Source organism: Mixophyes fleayi, chromosome 5 (assembly GCF_038048845.1).
Source record: "Mixophyes fleayi isolate aMixFle1 chromosome 5, aMixFle1.hap1, whole genome shotgun sequence".
NCBI lineage: Eukaryota > Metazoa > Chordata > Amphibia > Anura > Limnodynastidae > Mixophyes > Mixophyes fleayi.
Genome location: NC_134406.1, coordinates 227,937,305 through 227,958,212, shown reverse-complemented (window position 1 = coordinate 227,958,212; position 20,908 = coordinate 227,937,305). Strand labels below are relative to the sequence as shown.

The window sequence follows — 20,908 nt, the reverse complement described above, 5'->3', positions numbered from 1 at the left end:
CCTGCCTGACCACTTTGAAAATCATACCTAGACAGCACATAGCTGTTGCAATACCATTTGTGTATAAAAAGTGGTGAGACAGAGCCCTTCAACTGCCTATGTCCTACTCACTGATAGAAAAGAGGTAGGCTCTCCGTGGAATATTGTGGTGTAACAGGCCAGTTTGCACGATATTTCTATATAGAAGCAAAATATTTGGGGGGGGGGGGGGGGTTCTGAGCAGAGCACTTAAGGTCAAACTGTGCAAGAGAAACTGGTGAAATTCTGCTCCCCAAATTCAGAATAAGGCGAATATTCTATGGAACGGGTTTGAAAATTTGACTCCTCTCTGACAGCGATGTCTGACAAAACTGTGCAGCAAAATTGATACAATTAATCCCAACAAGTGAAGTGATGGAAACAGGAAACAATGCAACAGATCAGAACAGGGCTGTCTATTAAGCTGTACATTTTGATGTAAAATAAGAAAATGTATGCATTTTGGGTCAAACAGAAGTGCAGGCCTCAGTAATACCGCTTTCATACTGCTGCCCCGGCAATATCCCGGGTTTTTCAAGCCGGGTTTTTGCCGGGGCTCGGAGCGTCCCAGCTCAGAAACACCATTCATACTGCACCTCGGACCCGGGAATTTCCCGGGTTGACCCCATTCATACTGCACAAGTCTGTGCCCTGGCAATTTGTGGGAGTCATCACCAGAGCAGTTTTCATTGGCTGAAAAATGGTGATGTCATTGAAAGGTAGACAATTGGATTAATAGAATAGACAATAGAATTGGCAGACAGCCAATCAGCTTGTTTTCTGTGCAACCCGGGATTTTGGTGCAGTATGAATGGGGTATAATTATTACATCCTTGAATCCACGCCTTAACTCAATACTGATTGATAATCAATCTAAAAAGGTGAAGCTTCTCTGGGAATATAGTCTGCTCCTTGTCTTCCTGGCAGGGAGTTCAAAACCCTACAAAAAGAACAAGAAAAAAAATCCCAAAATGTAGCAACATCAATGTTTATAAATAAATCAAATTAACAAATGTGTATAATGTCAATACAATATCTCTTTTAATCTACTGTTTTAGTGCCGATAGCTAGACAGAGAGCCTCACTCCTGATACACTGAAAACAGCCAATACCAATCAATAGACAAAAATGGATACATTCAATCTAATCTGTGTCTATGCTTATAGATTGTTTTTTTGTTTTGTTTTTTTGATTGGTGCAAATAACATTCAATACAGATCCAATTAAGCACAACAGAAAGTAGAATTTTATATCACTGGATTAAAAAAAGGCATTAAATAAAATATTTATAATGCACCTATTGTCCATTCTTATATAATCCTTAACCTGATATTTCATAATAGACTCATTTAATATATATCAGATATTTTAAACTTGTACAATAATCTGACACAATTATAGTATGTTTTGTCAACTTTCTGCTGGTGATTTTACTAGGTATAATAATGAAACAGTGCAGGTCCATAGATCATGGTATAAAAATACTGACCACTAAGCCTTTCTAACCAAACGATGCCTGTTACATTTTCCTTGCCGTAGACAGCATATATCTTACAACATGAAAGGCTCTAATGCACTTTTTCTGGGTCTTTTTGGCAGTAAAAGAATCTTCACAGTTATCAAGTTGCTCCTGTTTGTTGGCACTATGGCAATGAAATTAAATAGGTCTTTGCACAGTGACACCATGTGCCAGTAGCTGGTGAATATTTTTGCAAAGTGAGAAAAACAAAAAAGAGCCACTGGTGAAATCTAAAGTGATTGCAGTGATGTCGGGGGATCAGTCCAGGGCGAGCAGCGGCTGCGTGTTTTCACCATCTCTGCGGTCCTGGTGCATCAATGTGCCGGGTTCCACTACCGACTGGGACCTGTATGGAAAAATAACATAAACCTGGTAGTTACTTGCTACATATCAACACCAACAGGATGTCCCCTATTTTTCCCATGATGTCTGAAAATTGGTTTCACCTATGTAGTGTGCCATTGTGCATATGTGAAGGAACAGGGCTTTTAAAGTGCCCACTCTTATCTAGAAACAATGTGCCCCATGCCAACATGGCTGCTGGTTTTAGTTTTCAACTTAAATCACATTTTTAAAGTGGGCCTGCCATCTATGCATTTTTTGGAATTAACTAATATTTGTGAAAATGTAGCATATCAATTCATTGAGACCCAATCCCTACAAATATTATTCAGGCAGTGCCTCGTTGAAGTCACTGGTTCCTAAATATTGTAGACAGCTGACAAATGGATACCTCCATTGTGTGTAGGTGACTTTAAACTCATTAATAATGTACTTTCAGTTAGGTGTTAGGATTTTGGTAAGGTTTAGTTTTGGGAGATTCATACGTACCAGTATTTTTAAATAATCTCCAGGGACACTTTGCCATTAAACCAGGAGATCTATGCAGGTTGCGCACTGAAGTCCCCATCAAGTCATATTTATTAAATATAATTATAATTCATTTTTCAGCGCTGTTTATACTCCTCATAATTAAATACTAACTTATAAAGCCTACATAATAAGAATAGATTGTTAGAATTATTTCTAAATTGCAGTTAATGGACATTTTTGGGCAGTTGGCCAGTGCTGAAAAATAAAGACATTTCCTTTCCCTACTCCATGGCAGCCCTTACAATGGGTTAATACCCTGATCAGCTTAGTGTAGACAGGAAAAATTCGCCCCACCTGAACCCTATATAAGGTAGCTCCTCCTTTTCCTTGGTGTCTTTTCTTCCTGTCTCAGCATGAGTATAACAGGGTAGTGCAGAGTAGCATTTTTCGTTTTGTTTGCTTTTTTTTTTTGTTCTAGAGGGCTTACCTGAGGTTTTTGGCTTTTCTCACGAGGCTGACTGTGTGTGCAGTTCAGCGGGGCATGTGCCGAGACCAGACCGCTTCCTTTAGCGTGGGCTGTTTGGAAGTCATAAGGTACTGCTTATGACGTCTGGAGCGGGCGTGCGCACAAGGATGTAAGACGCGCATGCGCAGTACAGTACGCTGGATGGATTGCCATGCAGCGCTGACTCCCATTTATCATACCACCTGTCAGGAGGAAGACAGGTGGAAATCGTTACCCTGCTATGGACACATTTTGATGATGTCAGGGCAGACACCTTTTGTAAGCAACTGACACCCATTATATGAGGCTCATTGTTGGCTATAGGTGGATGTATGCTGCAGGACCTAGCAGCTGTCTGGATACAGTGCACTATGGACCAGGAGCCCGCCCCAAAAAAGCTGAAGGACACCCCAAGGTAAGCCCTTAGAATGGGTGTTTGTGTACTTTAGAATAGCTTACTTAGTACCTTTTTTGTTCTATTGTTTACAGTACCTCTGTGGAGATTATGCAGGGAAAGAGAACATGCAAAGTTAAGAATCGGGTGTGTGCAGCTTGTGATGACCGATTGCCAAAGGTTGCATTGAGCCATTATGTGTGTCATGCACCCCTAAAATGATGGAAGAGCCTGGCCCCCCCAGAATAATTCAGAGTTCTTTTCATGGATGGTGAATGCGATGCAGGATTTTCAGACCTCAGAGCAGAGAGCAAAGAGGGTCAGGACTCCAATAGGAGAAGATATGGAGGACGTGAGGCCAGGGTCATCCACTGAAACATTCATTTCCCTTCAGGAGTGGGATTCTGAGTCAGATAGTGAGGCTGAGGTGAAAGAGGATGTTTCATTTGGATACCGTGAATGTTATACTCAAACATATTAACAAATCACTAGGCATTGAGGAACCGACAGTTCCGGTTAAACCATAGGATGCACTGTTTTCGGAACACCAAGTGAAATCTAGAGTGTTCCATACCCATAGGGTGATAAAAGACTTGATCTCTAAGAAGTGGCAAGCCTTAGACAAAAGTCATTCTAACATGGGAAGACTGAACCGCATGTACCCTTTCCAGGATGAGGATATGCTGAGAATGTGTTCGGTACCTAAGGTGGATTCAGCTATAGCTGGCTTATCCTCAAGGATCACTCTCCCATGGGATGATGGGGGACCATTGAAAGACACCATGGATAGGAGAATGGAGACTTCAGGAAATTACACATCTCCTCAAGCATAACTCTAAAGTGTAGGATAGCCATGGCTTTGTTAGCTAGAGCCTTTTAGGTTTTGGGCCAGCACGTTGCATACAGATATCAAAGATAGAATAAATAGATTGTTCCTTTTAAAGTCCTTAGGGTTATGCAGAAAAGCATTGATTTCTTGTGTGAAGCCTCGTTGGATACGATTGTGTTTTCTTCCAAGAGCATGGCCTCGGCAATTGTAGCAAGAAGGGCCCTTTGGATAAGTCCATGGGCAGCAGATCACCAATCCAAAAGCCGTCTGACAATGCTTCCATATGAAGGTAGTTTCTTGTTTGGGGAGAAACAGGATAATCTGATACACAGGCTAGCAAGTGGTAGTGCTAATCGTCTTCCACAAGACAGAAAGGGGAGACGTTTCCTCACTTATTCTCCAAGGCAACAGTTTAAGAAGCCTGTACCTATAGGCCTGGAAGACCGTATTCCAGACAGTATTCCAGACAAGATAACATTGCAAGACAGTTCTTTCGGCCCTTCAGATCAAAAAGGGGGAAACAAGGACAGCAAAGAACCCAATGACTATCTGCAGATCCAGTCTCCACTAACTCCAGTGGGTGGCAGGATATCACGCTTTGCAGAAATTTGGAATCAGACCACACAAAGACAAATGAGTCCAGGACATAGTCACCAGGATATCTGCCATCGAATTTCATACCTGGCCAAAAGGAAACAGATTTTTTCAGTCAAGAAGTCCCACGTCCTTCTTAGAACAGCAAGCATTGGAGGAAAGCCTAAAAGGCCTGGTGAAAACAAAAGCTATTGTGGCAGTGCCGACAAATCAGGAAAACATTGGGTTCTATCCCAATCTGTTCCTCGTCCAGAAAGCATCAGGTGCCTTCAGAACGGTACTAGATTTAGGAGCTCTCAATTGCTATGTGCAAGCAAAACACTTTTGGATGGAGACTATCAACTCGATCCTCAAGGCAGTAGACACAGGAGATTGTCTGATGGCGATACACTTAAAGGATGCATATTTTCATATCCCGATCACAATCCACCACCAGCAATTCCTGAGGTTCTGCATTCAAGGACGCCACTTTCAATTTACTTGTCTTCCGTTTGGCCTTTCCACGTCTCCAAGAACATTTACTAAAGTCCTTATAGTTCTCATAGCAGCACTCAGGGAGGAGGAGTAGCTTTGTGGCCGTATCTGGATGATATTCTCATTTCGGTAAAGTCAGAAGAAGCGGCCTTATAGGTTACATCCCACGTAATTTGGTTTCTGCAACGGCACGGTTAGTTTGTCAATGTATCAAAAAAGCCATATGATACCCTCGCAACAGCTTGTGTTTCTAGGAGTGCAAATAAATACAAGAACGGAAAAGGTCTGTCTCTCTCAAGAAAGATTGGACAAAATCCAGTCGCTAGTGCATCAAGTACAGATTCACTATCGAATTTCAGCATGAACCTGTCTTCACCTCCTAGGAATGTTTTCCTGGACAATAGGAATCCATCCATGGGCAAGATGGCATATGAGAGATCTTCAATCAAATCTCTTTGCAGAATGGGATCCTACAGTGGGGTCTCTAGATTCCAAAATCAACCTCTCAAGGTCGGCAAGACAGTCCCTGGATTGGTGGCAGCTCCAAGGCTTGAGAAAGCAAGGTGTGACTCTCTCAATACCAGACTGGTGTGTTGTTAACACAGACGCCAGTTCAGTAGGTTGGGGTGTTCACATGTAGGCGATGGTAACGCAGGGCACTAGGCAAGATGAAGAGAGACTTCCCCAGGGGAACTGCTTGGAGATGAAAACGGTCTGGTGTGCAGTCCAGTTCTTCCACTCCTACCTATGAGTCAAACATCTGCGAGTATTCCCCGACAACAGGACTGTAGTAGCCTTTATAAACAAGCAGGGTGGTACCAAGAGCAGAGCAATGCTGGCCGAAATAACCACACTAATGGCATGGGCAGAGATGAATCTGAAATCACTCTCAGCCCGTCACGTGGCAGGCAAAAACATTGTGGTGGCGGACTATTTAAGCAGATACCAAGTCCATCCAGGAGAGTGGGAGATGCACAAAGAGATCTTTCAGCTCATACGACACAGGATTGGGATGCCAGAAATAGACCTGATGGCCACATGGAGCAATACCAAGGTATCCCTCTTCTACTCCTGTCACAGAGACAACAGGGCCCTAGGAATAGATGGGGTACGTGTTTCCTCCCTTTCCAGTCATCCATCAGGTACTCAAAAAAATAAGGAAAGAAAAGGTGGAGGTGATAGCAGTCCTCCCTGCGTGGCCGCGTCGCCCTTGGTTCATGGTAGCACGGAGGATGCTGCTGGAACATCCATGGCCGTTGCCGGTCAGACCAGATCTCATACATCAGGATCCGGTTCTGCATCCAAATCCGGACTCCCTTGGATTGATGGCGTGGAGACTGAGCAGCGACTATTGAAATCCAAAGCTGTTTCGGATGAGGTAATAGACATTCTAATTCAGGCAAGAAAAAATAATTCCTCTATAATTCATTACAGAATTTGGAGAAAATTCATTTTGTTGGCGGGGAACATGGCGAAGGATCCCATGTCCACCAGTGTTCCAGATATGTTAGAGTTTCTTAAAGATGGTTTTGTTAAAGGACTAGCACCATCTACATTAAAGGTGCAAATATCTGCTCTTAACATCCTTCTTGATACCAAACTGTCATCTCAGGATCTCATCTTCCAATTCTTTCAGGCACTGAAGATGTTACGACCAAGAGTGAAACCATTCCTAGCCCCTTGGGACCTTAATATTGTCCTGAATGCTTTAACCGCTGACCCCTTTGAAGCAGTGCAGGATATTTCTCTCAAATGGCTCACTCTGAAAGTGCTCTTTCTAGTGGCAATCACTTCGGCTCGTCGGATAGGGGAGATACATGCGTGAAGGTGTGAAGAACCCTTCCTAAACATTTATGAAGATAAAGTGATTTTGAGGACGAATCCGGAGTATCTACTACAGGTTGTCTTTTCATTCCACATCAATCAAGAATTGGTACTACCGTCTCTCCACCCTCATCCCACTAATAGTGAGGAGAGACAACTCCATACTCTAGATGTGGTGAGAGCTATATCTACTTACATTGTTAAGACGGAAAATCTTAGGAAGACAAAGCAACTATTTGTACTTCCGGAAGGGCCTTGCAAAGGACATGTCCCATCCAAACCCACATTGGCGAAGTGGATTAGAGAAGTGATTGCACAGGCCTACATGGGGAAAGGGCGTGAGGTACCTAATATACTGAAGGTGCATTCAACTATGGCGGTAGCGACCTCCTGGGCACATAAAACCCAGGCATCGGCAACGGACATCCGTAAGGCAGCCGGATGGTCGTCGATGCACACTTTTTCTAAGCATTATCTGCTTGACGTTTCAGCCTCTACGGAAACACAGTTTGGGAGAAAGATTCTCCAGCAAACAGTGTAAATAATTTTTTTGCTTGACTGTTATTAAGATGTTGGTTTTTATTGCCCTCCCAACTATCGTACTGCTTTCTTATATCCCATTGTAAGGGGTGTCATGAAATAGGAAAAGGAAAATTGAGAATTATACTCACCGTTAATTTCCTTTCCTTGAGATACTCCATGGCAGCTCTATATTTTCCCACCCTTGTTCTGATAGTTATGTTATAGGATGGCTTGGGAAGTTACAAAAGACACTAAGAAAGAGGAGGAGCTACCATATATATGATTCAAGTGGGGCAAATTTTTCCTGTCTACCCTAAGCTGATCAGGGTATTAACCCATTGTAAGGGCTGCCATGGAGTATCTCAAGGAAAACAAATTAACGGTGAGTATAATTCTCAATTTTCTCGTGGCAAGTCTTTGTTGGGACTTTCCCTGAAAGTAAGGGATAGTGGACATCTATGGATTTGACTCTCTTTGGATGTTTTTATTACGGTCCGCATTTTCATTTGGATTGAAGGTTAGGGTACGGTAACATTTACTAACTTCAACCTATCCCATCCATATCACTTAAACTATGATTTATTGTCTGGAAGGCAGAGGGGAAGCTAGAGTGGATGAATGCAAACCGTAAACCTGAGGGGAAATGCTTCCACAGGAACAGCATTTCTTTAGGGCCTGTTTACATGTGCTGTGGCACTGAACACATGGGAAACCAAATTTCACCAAACAGACCATTACAATTACCCAATCAGGATATGGAGAAAACATTGCACATGAAAACAGCAAAATCAAAAAATGTCCTGCTTTGGATAACAAATGCCTTTAGTAAATCAATCTGTGACCCTGCAAGTTAGCAAATGTCAGATGTATATACCAGATGTATTATGTGATGTATAAATAATGTGTTACTAAGTGCCTGCATAACATAACGTCTCAGTCTCAATAGTCTCTCCCACTTCAAGACAGGGACTATCAATATCATGAAGTCAAAGGAAGGCTGAGCTTTGGGACAAGATATTGCATCTTCAGAGTCATATCCTGATGCAAACACGGCACATTCCTCTTCAGCACTGTTTAGTACCGCCAAATTAATTTGTGGAAAAAATGTATAAAACACAGGGGGAAGGAGCATAGTGTACGCCTGTAATGTAAGTCTCCCTGAAAGTATGAGCTCTGCTAATTGTTTAATTAGTCTAATAAAGCTTTAATGAAATAAATGGTTACATCTCAAAGACAAAGGTTTATATTGCTAATAAATTCTGGTATTTGATTGATATTGGAAGTGACTAAGCAGAAGCCCTGCAATATACTGTGACATTTAATTTATGTCAAGACGGTTAGCATTGTGGCTAATTCATTTGAGGAAAGTCAGATAATTTCTTTAAAAGTAACTTGATTTTTCCATAAGCATCTTCAAAATCAGATATTATGTATCCAAAAGCAACCAGATATTTTCTATATTGTTATTTTTTATTCTTTATTTTGTTTGGTAAAAAACAGTAAACATAAGGCAAAGGCAAATCTGAAAAGACATATAATACGCATCAGCAGAGAACCAGTATGCTAAAGAGTATGACCTTAGTTTAGGGTAATGGGAAGTTTAGTATCGGGGGGATAGGGGTTAAACAAGTGGGGATGAGGTGGGGGAGTTGGTCGATACAGGACAAGTAAGGAGAGGGAATCAGTGTTCTAGCCTCTCAGCATGTTGCAATTAGTGGGGTGTCACTAAGTGCTGGGTAAATAGAGAAGGTGTCATTACAGTGATAGCTGGAAGGCTTAATATTGGGTTTATTCTCACCAGGCATGGGTCAAGGGAGGGAGAATGGAGAAATCAGGAGTCTGAAGAGGATAATGCTTTTCTCTTTTGAACAGCCATGGAGCCCATACCTGAATAAAACCTATGGCCTTATCATGGAGGTAGTAGGTTATATCCTCCATGCCCGCTATATGCCAAATTTGTTTTTTAACTGCAAAGAAAGACAATGAGCTTGAGGTCTTCCAATTTTTATGTTAACAGACACTTAGCTGCTGTGACAATCTGTGAAGCTAGCTTACTAGATAATCTATTGAGGTCTTGGGAGGGATAGCATAGTAGGAATACTCAAGGGTTCTTTTCTACTGGGGCTTCAAAAGACTGTTCAGGAGTCTGTGTACTTTATCCCACAAAGGGAGTTATTAAAGGGAAAGACCACCATATATACCATTGTGCCCTTGTGGCCAAAGTTTATCCAGCAATCCGGTGAATCAAGAGGGAATATTTTGTTGAGCCTTACTGGGGTATAATACCACCAGGCCTCCTTGTCCGATGCAGGACCAAGCTCCCTTTTCCATTCCACTTCATCGTACTTCAACGAGAGTACAGCAGCTTCAAGCAGAATACCATAAACTTGGGGGATCATACCCCTCATTGCTGGGTGGTGTCTACTCCTGTAAGTAGTACAGGAAATTACATAGTTGGAAGAATTCAAATGACCTTGGTATTTGGGTGGGGGACCCTGTTGCACTTCTGCAGAGACAGCCACCGACCACGTCTGCAGAAAACTACAGGGAATTTAAGGTCAGCTGGGAGCCAGTCAGAGAACCTGGCCATAGACAACTTTGTATGGGGATGCTAAGTTTCCCCAGATGGGAAATAGGGGGGATGCCAGGGAAGATATCTTCAGATGTAGGGCATATAAAGCTTCAGTGTAAATTTAGGGGTTGGAAGCAAACCACCAGATATTTTATCTTTCTAGACTGCATCTTAAATTTAAAGTTTAATTTAAGAATTTTAGTGTCCTGAAGGCAGACATGAAGGCTCTTATTTTGAGTAATGATGGCCTCTTATTAAGTAATTTATCTTGTACCTAGATAGATCACTCTAGCATTATATAATTTTATAGAGAATGGGGAGGGAGATTTTCAGTGGGATAATGAGAGAGAAACATGTAACTCGCAAAAAGCGAAAATCATTTATCCACTCACATTCTCTTGTGTTGGGGTTAGACCTGATTTGCGATGCAAGCGGCTCAATCACCAGGGCCAAAATCAGGGGGGGCAGCGGGCATCCTTGCCTGGTGCCATTATGGATAGATACTTTGTCCGATGGAATGCCATTAATTAGGACTTGGCTGAAGTCTTGGCATATAGGGCAAGAATACTGTTTAGGAAGTCCATATAGGTTGCTGTAATACATTTTAAATTCTGATCTAATACCAGTGGAATAATGAATCAACTGATTTTGAGAGTTTTTAAAGGTTATGATGTTTTAATGGGTTATTGCTAATCTCAATTTAGAGGCCAACATTCTAATTGCCTTGTTCCCCTTCTCGTACAAAGTTTGTCTGAGTCACTTAAGACCACTTGTTTAGCAAGTAGGAGGCCAAGCTCAGCTGTGGTTGTACTGAGGTCAGCAAGAGTATTGAGCTTGTGTTTAGATGGACAATGATTGCATTTTGATATCCTTTTATTCCGGGTTGCCTTACTGGTCGGGTTGGGTACGTCACTCCGACTACCACAACGCCGACAACAGGTTACCCAACTTCAGAAGTGCGAAGCTGTCAATCACGAAACATTGCTAAGCCCGAAGGTTTGAAATCACCACCAGTCACAATTGCGAGTAATGAAGATGCCGGCAGCAGAAAGTCAAATGACTTTCCAGGATAATACTATTATTAGGGGTGTTAAGGAAGTAATGCAAGGAGGCAGCGCATATAAAAAGTAGAACCGTTGCTATAAAATATTGTACATTCGCCGCCTCCTTGATTTGCTCACTTAACACCCCTAATAATAGTATTGTCCTGGAAAGTCACGTGACTTTCTGCTGCCGGAGTCTTCATTCCTCGCGATTGTGGCTGGTGGGGATTTCACAGTGTTTCGTGATTGACAGCTTTGCACTTCTGAAGTCGGGTAAACTGTTGTCGGCGTTGTGGTAGTCGCGTTAATGACTACCACCGCGCTGGTCAGGTGTCCCTTCAGGGCCACCTTATGTCCCTTTATTTATTTAAACTATAACAGAGAAAAGTGACAGTATCTGATCAGTTGCTATACATTACACCACCTCTTTTACACAGTTATCTGTGCCCCCGTTTTATATTTGTCTCCTGCTACATTACTCAGTCCTCACTAAACCAATGATGTAAGGTGACACTGCCATACTATTATGGTATCCCTAGTAATAAGATTTAGTTGCCCATTTTCTGATACAGAGAACTAAAACTAAATTGAGAGCACTACGAGGTCAGCATATTGATTAGAATTGATCTAACTAAGTAATAAGATGAATATGCGCATAGATAAACGTGCAACAAATAAGACTTCAGACAAGTTATTGTAGAGTAAATCATAGGAACGTAGCTTGATTAATGTGGGGGACATTTATAGAAACTGGTATACAACATAGAATGTATTGTAACCCATGACAACCAATAAGAATGTTATTTAGCGCTGTTTGGAAAATGAAAGCAGAAGTGCTGTAACCCATAGGAACCAAATTAATACGTGGCCCCATTCCTAATTGCACAATCGGATGACTTTATAGACAGCCGCAAATCAGCATTGTCCCATAGACATCAGGACTGTAAGTATGCAATTTGATTATTTTTTAGTGCAGTTTAGAAAAGGAAAGAAAACATCTTTACCAGCCTTTACCTTGGCACCAGCTTTCATAAATGCCCATTATATCTTCCACTGTTACAAAATATGCATAAATATGCATAAATATTCTCCTTTAAGAAACCTGCACAGTTCTGCATAGAATACAGATTACTTGGAGCAGTGTGTGGTGGAATAATAAATGCAATTGCTATTTTAATTGCAAGTATGTCCTTGGTGTAGGTCAACATCATTAATCTGATTGCAATTCACAGCTGCTGCTGTCAATCCACACTTGTTTCTTGTGCTGCAGGCTGGAACAGAGCTGAGGAATATTAGATTGTGTGTTTCCTTTCCCTTTTAGTATAGATGTTACATTTATTTTCTGTCATGTTATTTAGTTATACAGTATACACATAAAAAATTATGCACTGTGTTTGTTGAAGCCTCAATATTGTTTTAACGCTCAGATTTCTCTACTTGGCTAATGGTCTGCAGGATTCTTACAGCAAGGGTTGTCAGGTGACCTGACCTTGTATGTGAGCCGAGTACAGATTTTTATTACATCAAGGACTTGTTCAAACAAACGTATTTAGCGAATTTGTTCACGTTACCAACTGCTCTGAAAATCATGCATTGGACTCATTGATTCTGCTGCCTGCGTACCTCTGTTGTGGCGGCAGTGGAAACTGGGCGTCAGAGCAAAACGTCATCAAATTGTGTATGCAGGATTTCCATTTTTTGCTTACTTGCAGATTGTATAAACAGCAGAGTTGTGCGGCTAATAGGATCAAATAATATTTATTTTCTGAGGGGCTGGGCCTATTCATTCTAAAGAGACTTTGATTTTAGTTAATCAAGTAAGTTTTTCTTGTAATCTTATCAGTTATCATCATTATCCTGAGATACTTGATAAATAGGCTTTCTCTATGTACGACCATAGCAACATGGCTTTGCTCTTTAATAAATTGTCCACTTAATTCATGCATTAAACATTACTGTTAATTTGATTTACACTCTCAGTTTTAAAATTTCCTATCTACAGTCGTATCCTCAAAAATAGTTGAGTATTTTCCTACCAGTGGAACATATTTGTAATTTTTGTATTGTGTTTCACAGTAAATTCCTTCTAGAGCACAATGTCTGTTTTCATAACCAAAAACTGAGTGCGGTATATTGTGTTCATCACATTTTGGGGCACACAAGAAAATGTATCTAGGAATTTATAGTTCTTTTGATGAGTATTTGTATGTTGCTTGTGCAGATTCTGTTGTTACAGCACACTCCTGACAATCATGTACTTCAGATTGGGAGGCTGTTTATATGAGAGAGGGAGTAAATCTGGGAAATATTTCCTTTAACCATATTTTCTCACTCTCCCGAAATTCCTCTATAGGTCTCCTGGACTCAATCTCACTCTTTCCACCATGGGTATTTTAATGTGTATCCATAAGCACACTAAGATAGGCATGTATTGTATTGCTGGTGGCAGATCTATGTACCCAGACATTATTCCACAACTTGAAATGCTCTTGGCGGGCTGCACATGTATGGGTCTTGCACTTTGTAAATTACCCTTACTATGTTTTATGATTGTTTTTTAACATTTGCACTTTGTAATTAGCAATTTTGCAGCTCTGCATTTTTTTTAGGATTTTCGTGTAACCACAGTAAAAACCTAAATCTTGGAGGCAGCCAAGACTCTGACTGTTACAAATACTGAGTGATTATCTGTGATCTCCAAAAGCCAACTGGCATTCACTTAACACAGACTGGCTGATAGAGAACAGGGAGAGATACCCACCATTTTTAAAGGTTGCTGAGGATGTCAGGATGGTGGGCACTGCCAAATGAAGAAAGAACAGTGAAGTGAAGCTGCCAGTTATGGGCAAAGATTTCATAATTTTGAAATAACAAAGCAGGACACTGAGGTGATCCGAAGATTGTTCAGGCTATAAAATCCACCCATCCTTAACGTAAGCTCATTTATAAGGTAAAGCAGTTATAAGAGGCTATTTCTATACATTATATGTTAATTTGTGTAATTCAGAAGGTTAAATCATAAGAAATTAATTTTGTGGAAGATTTTGGGTGAAATGGGGGGACTGTCCTGGGAAAACCAAGATAGTCCCATTTTGTTCCACTCAAAAGCTTGCATGCTCGTTGCAGGTTAAAGACTACTGCTGACCAAATAATTCAAGGTACTTGCTAAATAAAGTATGTTGGCTGCACTTAGTCAAAGGCTGGTACTGGTCACATGGGTAATGTTTACTGGTCACATGGGTGATGTTTACTGGTCACATGGGTGATGTTTACTGGTCACATGGGTGATGTTTACTGGTCACATGGGTGATGTTTACTGGTCACATGGGTGATGTTTACTGGTCACATGGGTGATGTTTACTGGTCACATGGGTGATGTTTAGCTAGACATTAACCACTAAACCCCTTCTAGTGATGCTTATGTTCCTTCTCTCTTGAGATCCTTCTTTCATGAGATCATGTCTGGTGTAGGATAATCAGAACATGAAGGATCATGTATGATGTATCCCACAAGTGGAGTAAGGTGGACACATTGAGTTGGAAGGAGATAAAGCAAAATAATACTTAGAAGCAGGCTGTGAGTGGCCAGTAAAGGTACCAGAGTATCCTTGTGGGTCCTAAGTCTAACAAAGAGAATCTATAGAATGTTTAATACAAGGAAATCATGAAAAAGTGAATGTACTATGGATTTACCCATGGGCTCTGCATACACCAGTCCGATAACACTTAATATTAGGTATTTCCTGCATTCATTTAACAGCTATAAAATGAAATAATAATTTGGAAACAATAAAACAGCCATGGCTAAGTGTTTACACACAAAGTATTTCACCTTTAAACAACATTGCCTTGTTGAATCCCTTACTGTAGGAGATAAAGATGCAAGAAATAATTACTGTATTTATCAGCTCCAACAAGTGAGCTGTCCCCTGTTTAATTATTTATAAGCGGATGACTGCAGATAATATAAAGCTTCTTATTCATCACAATTATAGTACCATGGTTCTCATTATTTTCATAATACTAATACATCACTTGCTTTCTTCACGTCCTCCATACAGTAATCACTTTAGCAAACCATGGAAAAAGTATTTTAGTGCTCCAATGAGAAATATATATATATATATTGTGGGGGAGCTTTTAGTGACCAAGGTTAAAAATGAATCATCCCATGTTTATGAACGCTAGTACAAATGTCTCGTAGACCACTGCATGGTTTAGTGCATACCCTGCCATCTTAAACACAGAGACCACTGGGAAGAAGACCACTCAAAGACCAGATGAAGATGTACTTGAAACCAAAGGATGGGGAGATAAGATGCACTGTGTTACTACTATAGAAACATAGATAACATACATGGAAAATATAACTAGAACCCATAACTACTTTCTATTGATGATTTTAGCAACCTACCGTGCATCACTCTTGTCTAACACAAACTAATAATACATAATAAACAGAAGTAATGTGACAGGGATTATTGTATATTATTGTGTAGATTGAATCACAATGCCTGTGCAAATGTAACTTTTATTATTATATTTAGCCTGCAAAGTAGTGCTTCTGTTCTGTAATATAGGTTTATATAGCTTTATATTTCTTACATTGGACACTTTCTAACTTTCCCTCCACTATTTCAATACTCTTCTCACCTACCAAATCACAAAACTATAACATGACTCTTAGCATGAAACCAAAAACTATTTGTTGTTCACCGAAACAATCCACCTAAATAATCAGCGTCGTTGGCAAATTTTCAATGATCTGAATTTACTTTTAACCTACTGCGGGGTTTTGATTGTTAAGGCACCAGGGATTTTACTTTTAAACCTCTCCCAGCTGTTTGAGCCCAGTGGGGCGAATCACGTGACTGAGGACCCAGCAGTTGTACTAGTTGGTGACAATGGGCGGACAGGGGGTTTATCGTTAAAATATTATATTTAGGTACTGTTGTCATTAAATGTAGCATCTACACAATAGAAGGTTTTGCAGGATAATCCATAGAACCAATTACAAAACTACCCATCAAAATGACTCCTATTAAGTAACATAGTTAGCAGAATATGAAACCTAGGACAAGGAGTAAGCTGCCATATTAAGTTAGTGATTGCTAGATTTATAGTATACTATTGAAAATTATAAACTTATCAGAGGTCACCAGGGGAGCTAGTAGAACAGTGCTCTACAACTTTTCATTAGATATAGGTGAATTGATACAGCTGATTCAAAAATGTATCCGAATTTAAGCAAATTGTGAAAACGGTCCTGATTCATGAACAATGCCCCCTGGAATCAGACTAGCAGCAGAATGTAAAGAAACCAACTGCAAAGCATCAGCAAGTTCACATGTCTATGGCCTTATAAAAGCTACTGTGCACTCCTGTTACATAACTGGGTAAACTGTACTGCGGCATTTCCTGGTTTATGTCTATACAGCTTGTGACTCAATCCCTGATAAATAACTTTTGGTATAAATGCATTTAAAGCAAATAGTGCAGGGCGCTTATTTATATAATTGCACGTGCACTTATTTTTGATATTGTGTATATTGTGAGATAGGAAATCGTTATTTCTGAGACCAAGGTAGAAACTTTGTTTTTCCTGTTTTAACCTTTCAAAAGCAAATACCTTATTTCTGATGTATACCTGATACAATAAGTCTTTGTTTTGAAAGCCTTTTGCATATCTTGGTGCAAGAAAATGCTATGTTGTACCTGTCTTTGGAAATGCATTCATGTCAAAGGTATATATTTTATTTTATGATAAGCATTTGTAAGTCTGTTGTCTAGTCTAGAAGATGTCCTCATTAAGTCTATTTAATGTGAGTGGTCAACACTTGAATGCACAACATGGGGCTGTTACCTGAATACAGGTCCTATTAGACAGACAGGAACTATAAACAATGGAGACAGAACATCTGAAGAAATCAGGGGGATGTGGAAGTTGAATTGTGTTAGATGTAAAACTAGATTACATCCTGAGATCTGATGGAAATCAAGTTGATATGGAAGATTAATTGTTAGATGCAAAATTAGATTACATCCTGAGATCTGAGGGAATATTCTAGATGGGTTGGAGCCAGCTAGGTCAAAGGGGCTGGCTTACCTCTGCTAAGAGTTATGTCAGAACTGTATAAAAGGTGAGCTGTTTGAGCATCTAATGTATTCTTCTGATTTCAACATCTGACCTGATCACTGGTACCTCTAACCAGTGAGAGCAAATAAACATCTTACTTCAAAGACCTGCTTGAAAACATCTTCAATATTGCTGTATTCCTGTGACCTGCAGATTAGACCTAAAATCTAATCCGTTCTCCGGCTGTTCTGAGGTTTGGACCCAAGCTTTCCAGTACCACCCCTCTGCCTGCTACCCAGCAGCCCTGGTCAATGTGATAGGCCAGGGGGGATCCATCCACAGCAACTCTGATCCATAGTAAGAGGTCAGGAGTACCAGCCCAGGTACACCAGCAACGAGGTACGCTAGCAGCATCAGTTACCCAGAAGGAACGAGGTTCTGAGTGCCATAAAATGAGCTCAGTGGTGGCAGCAGTCTCCTCCCTCTGCAGCAGGAGGGGTGTATTCAGAATAACAAAAGGGGACAGTGGCAAAATAAGCCCAGCCGGTTCCCAGCAACAACAGACAGGGTGGCATAGTCGGTCCATCTTGTCACACAGCTTTTTACACATTATTGTTAAAATCATCATGAACTATTTAGCCCTATTGTCACAATACAGAAAACATACATTCCCACATCCTGTATAAGCACTTTCTCATGCATACTTACATTATGGAATCCGCATTATTATGCCTGCACTTAGCAATATAGAGGACTGGACCAGAATAAGTTATAGCATTTGTATGGTATATTATTATTATTTTTAATTATTTCTATTTTGGTACACTGTCCCCATTTTTAGTTGCTCTAATGGAACAACGAAGAAATAACCACTAAGCTGTTTTTTTAAGTTTTTGATAGATATGTAGGGGATTTTTTCCATTTTTAAAAAATTACTTTTATCTTCACAATTTTATACTTGACAAACCTTTTGTAAATTCTTTATAATCAGGATTTTTGTTTTTGTTATATTTCTATTGGCAGCAGTACGGAAGAGGGAAGAAATGACATAATTCTGATTTATAAGTCATTTCTGACTTAAAAATTCTTGAGATTAAACGCTGAGAAGACTATTTTTTGTAAGAGATTAAAAGTGAGAATTATGAGATAAAATGTCAGAACTCGGTTCACAGTTAAAATTGGGATCTATTAATTTCAGAATTCTGACTATCTAAGAAAACGGATTTTTTTTTATCTCATAATTCTACTTTAATAGTAAACTTATAATATGATATATAATTAATCATGAAGTTAATTAATCATGTAATTTAATCCTTCCATCATCCTCCTGCCACCCTTATCAATTCACCTCACTTCATCACCCTCTATCAATAGCATACTTGCCTACTCTCCTGGAATTCCCGGGAGGCTCCTGAATTTCGGGGAGTCCTCATGGACTCCCGGAAGAGTAGACAAAGCTCCCGCATTTGCCGAAATTCATGCCAGTGAATGGAGGGGGCGGGGCTTAATCAGGTCATTAAGCTCCCTCCCTCCATTCAATCTCATGAATTTTGGCCTTTTATAGTGTGGGCGGGGCTATGGTGACGCAACATTGTCGCCATGCCTTCCTCCTACCTCATGTCACATGACTTCTCCCCCGTTGGCATGTATGCAATAGTAAAATAAGAAATTATTACCTTTTCATGTATTTTGGAGAACACTCTCTCTCTAGGTTGCTGGGTGCATACTTCACATGTATAGCGTTGTAGGAAGTGTGAGTATACTCATTTTCATCATTGTAATCGGGACCAAGCAATGTCCTAGCCCAGGTCCCCATATCATAAGGAGGAAGCGTACCCCCAAATTCAGACGGTAAACATTCTGGGTGGATTAACTGGTGCAGACTATTCAGATTGTTACCATGAAGAAATATCTGGAAAACAAAAATGTACATATGTATACAGTGCGCATATGAAATTACTGGAAACATTAAATGCATGCAGCATTGCACAAGTTCTGTTCTCCAGCAGCCACAATCATTTTGTTAATTGTGCATTATTGTATGTTTTTCATACCATTACATTTTTCTAATATATTTTTTCTCTCCCATCTCTTTCTCTGCCTCTCTTTTTCAATAAAATTTCTGTATTCAAATTTTGTTTTCAACAATTGGAAAGTAATTTTAATAGGTAACTCTAATGCCTCCACACGACATTTTATTTATGAATAATAATAATAAAAATAATAATCATCATCATCATCATCATGATTTATGAATAATAATAATAAAAATAATAATAATAAAGTAGAATTTTCCTGCAAACTTAAACAGAAAAAAAACATTCATTAAAGTGTTTTTGACATATCTACTTGTCTGCTGGAGAATCCTAAAGACTTGAATCATGTGATTTTAATTTGGACTCTCACATCTCATCCTCCTTTCTTTAAAACATTACAACCAACAGTGGGACAAAACCAAGAGAGTGCTCTATGATCTTTTATACGATTTAGAAACAGTTATCTGCTAGTGCTGCAGACAAGATAATACGATTAGGTTCTGTTCTCCTACTATGAGACAGAAGTATAATTAATAACAATTATTTGAGAAACAAAAACAGGAGCTCAGCAATTAATTAGATTTTGCAGGTTCCTCTCTGGCTGCTTTTGACCACTGTCAACAGCAAATCAGATTAGATTTTTAGACATTGCAACGAAACCACCATTGACCCGAAATACATATGAATAAAGTGTGGTTGGTTGTCTAAAATAAACCCTAAATCACCTTATTTTTAAAGGAGGGTATAAACACGAAAAAATGTGGGTGAATAATCTGTAATGGTTACAAAGTTGCAATCAAATTCACATTAAGGCTGCAGTGACTATTGAGTCTTAGATAGCTCTTTATGTTGTTATGCTAGTAGTGCAGGGGCAGCACAGTGGCTAAGTGGTTAGCACTTCTGCCTCACAGCGCTGGGGTCATGAGTTAAATTATCAACCATGGCCTTATCTGTGTGAAGTTTGTATGTTCTCCCCGTGTTTGCATGGGTTTCCTCCAGGTGCTCCGGTTTCCTCCCACACTCCAAAAACATACTGGTAGGTTAATTGGCTGCTATCAAAATTGACCCTAGTCTCTCTCTCTCTCTCTCTGTCTGTGTGTGTATGTTAGGGAATTTAGACTGTAAGCTCCAATGGGGCAGGGACAGATGTGAGTTCTCTGTACAGCGCTGCGGAATCAGTGGCGCTATATAAATAAATGGTGATGATGATGATGATAGTGCCTTCCCTCCCCTGTTTCACCCTGTAAAACTGTAGGCAGTAGTATCATTTGCATTCAGACATGAATTGCACGCAATTGCATTTATTGGTGTAAGGTCTGCTATATCACGCAAAATACAGCATGCAAAGGAACTTACATAGGAAATGAATCAGACCCTTAATGAGCAATTACACATTTTTCTCTCTTCTATAGTCTGCCTGAGCATAGACAAATATATTATCTGTTATACTAACACTGCAGTCACAGTAAATCACAAGCGGCCACAGGACAAAGCTTTCTGTACTCAAGTCAAGGATGTCAAACTGTTCTCTATGATCTGCCGGGAATCATAAGACAAAGTGATTGTTGTTTTATAATGATGTATTTTCTGACAGTAACAAAAAAATGTGACATAAAAAGCATTGCATAGTCTCCCTGTAGTGCTTTCTGCTTACACTAGTTCTGTTCATAAGAACTAATTATATAATAT

At 39.9% G+C, this 20,908-nt stretch overlaps 1 protein-coding gene across 2 annotated transcripts in view; it reads right to left on the bottom strand.

The window, feature by feature from the left end:
• Positions 1-990: 990 nt before the first annotated feature.
• Positions 991-20,908, bottom strand: part of CLVS1 (clavesin 1) — a 78,284-nt gene continuing 58,366 nt past the window's right edge. For both annotated transcript variants that reach the window (XM_075213564.1, XM_075213565.1), the window contains exons 5-6: positions 18,860-19,095; positions 991-1,883 (exon numbers count right to left, since the gene is read on the bottom strand). In XM_075213564.1, the coding sequence (XP_075069665.1) occupies positions 1,796-1,883; positions 18,860-19,095 (324 nt within the window). In that variant the 3' untranslated portion in view covers positions 991-1,795. The remainder of the gene's footprint in view (positions 1,884-18,859; positions 19,096-20,908) is intronic.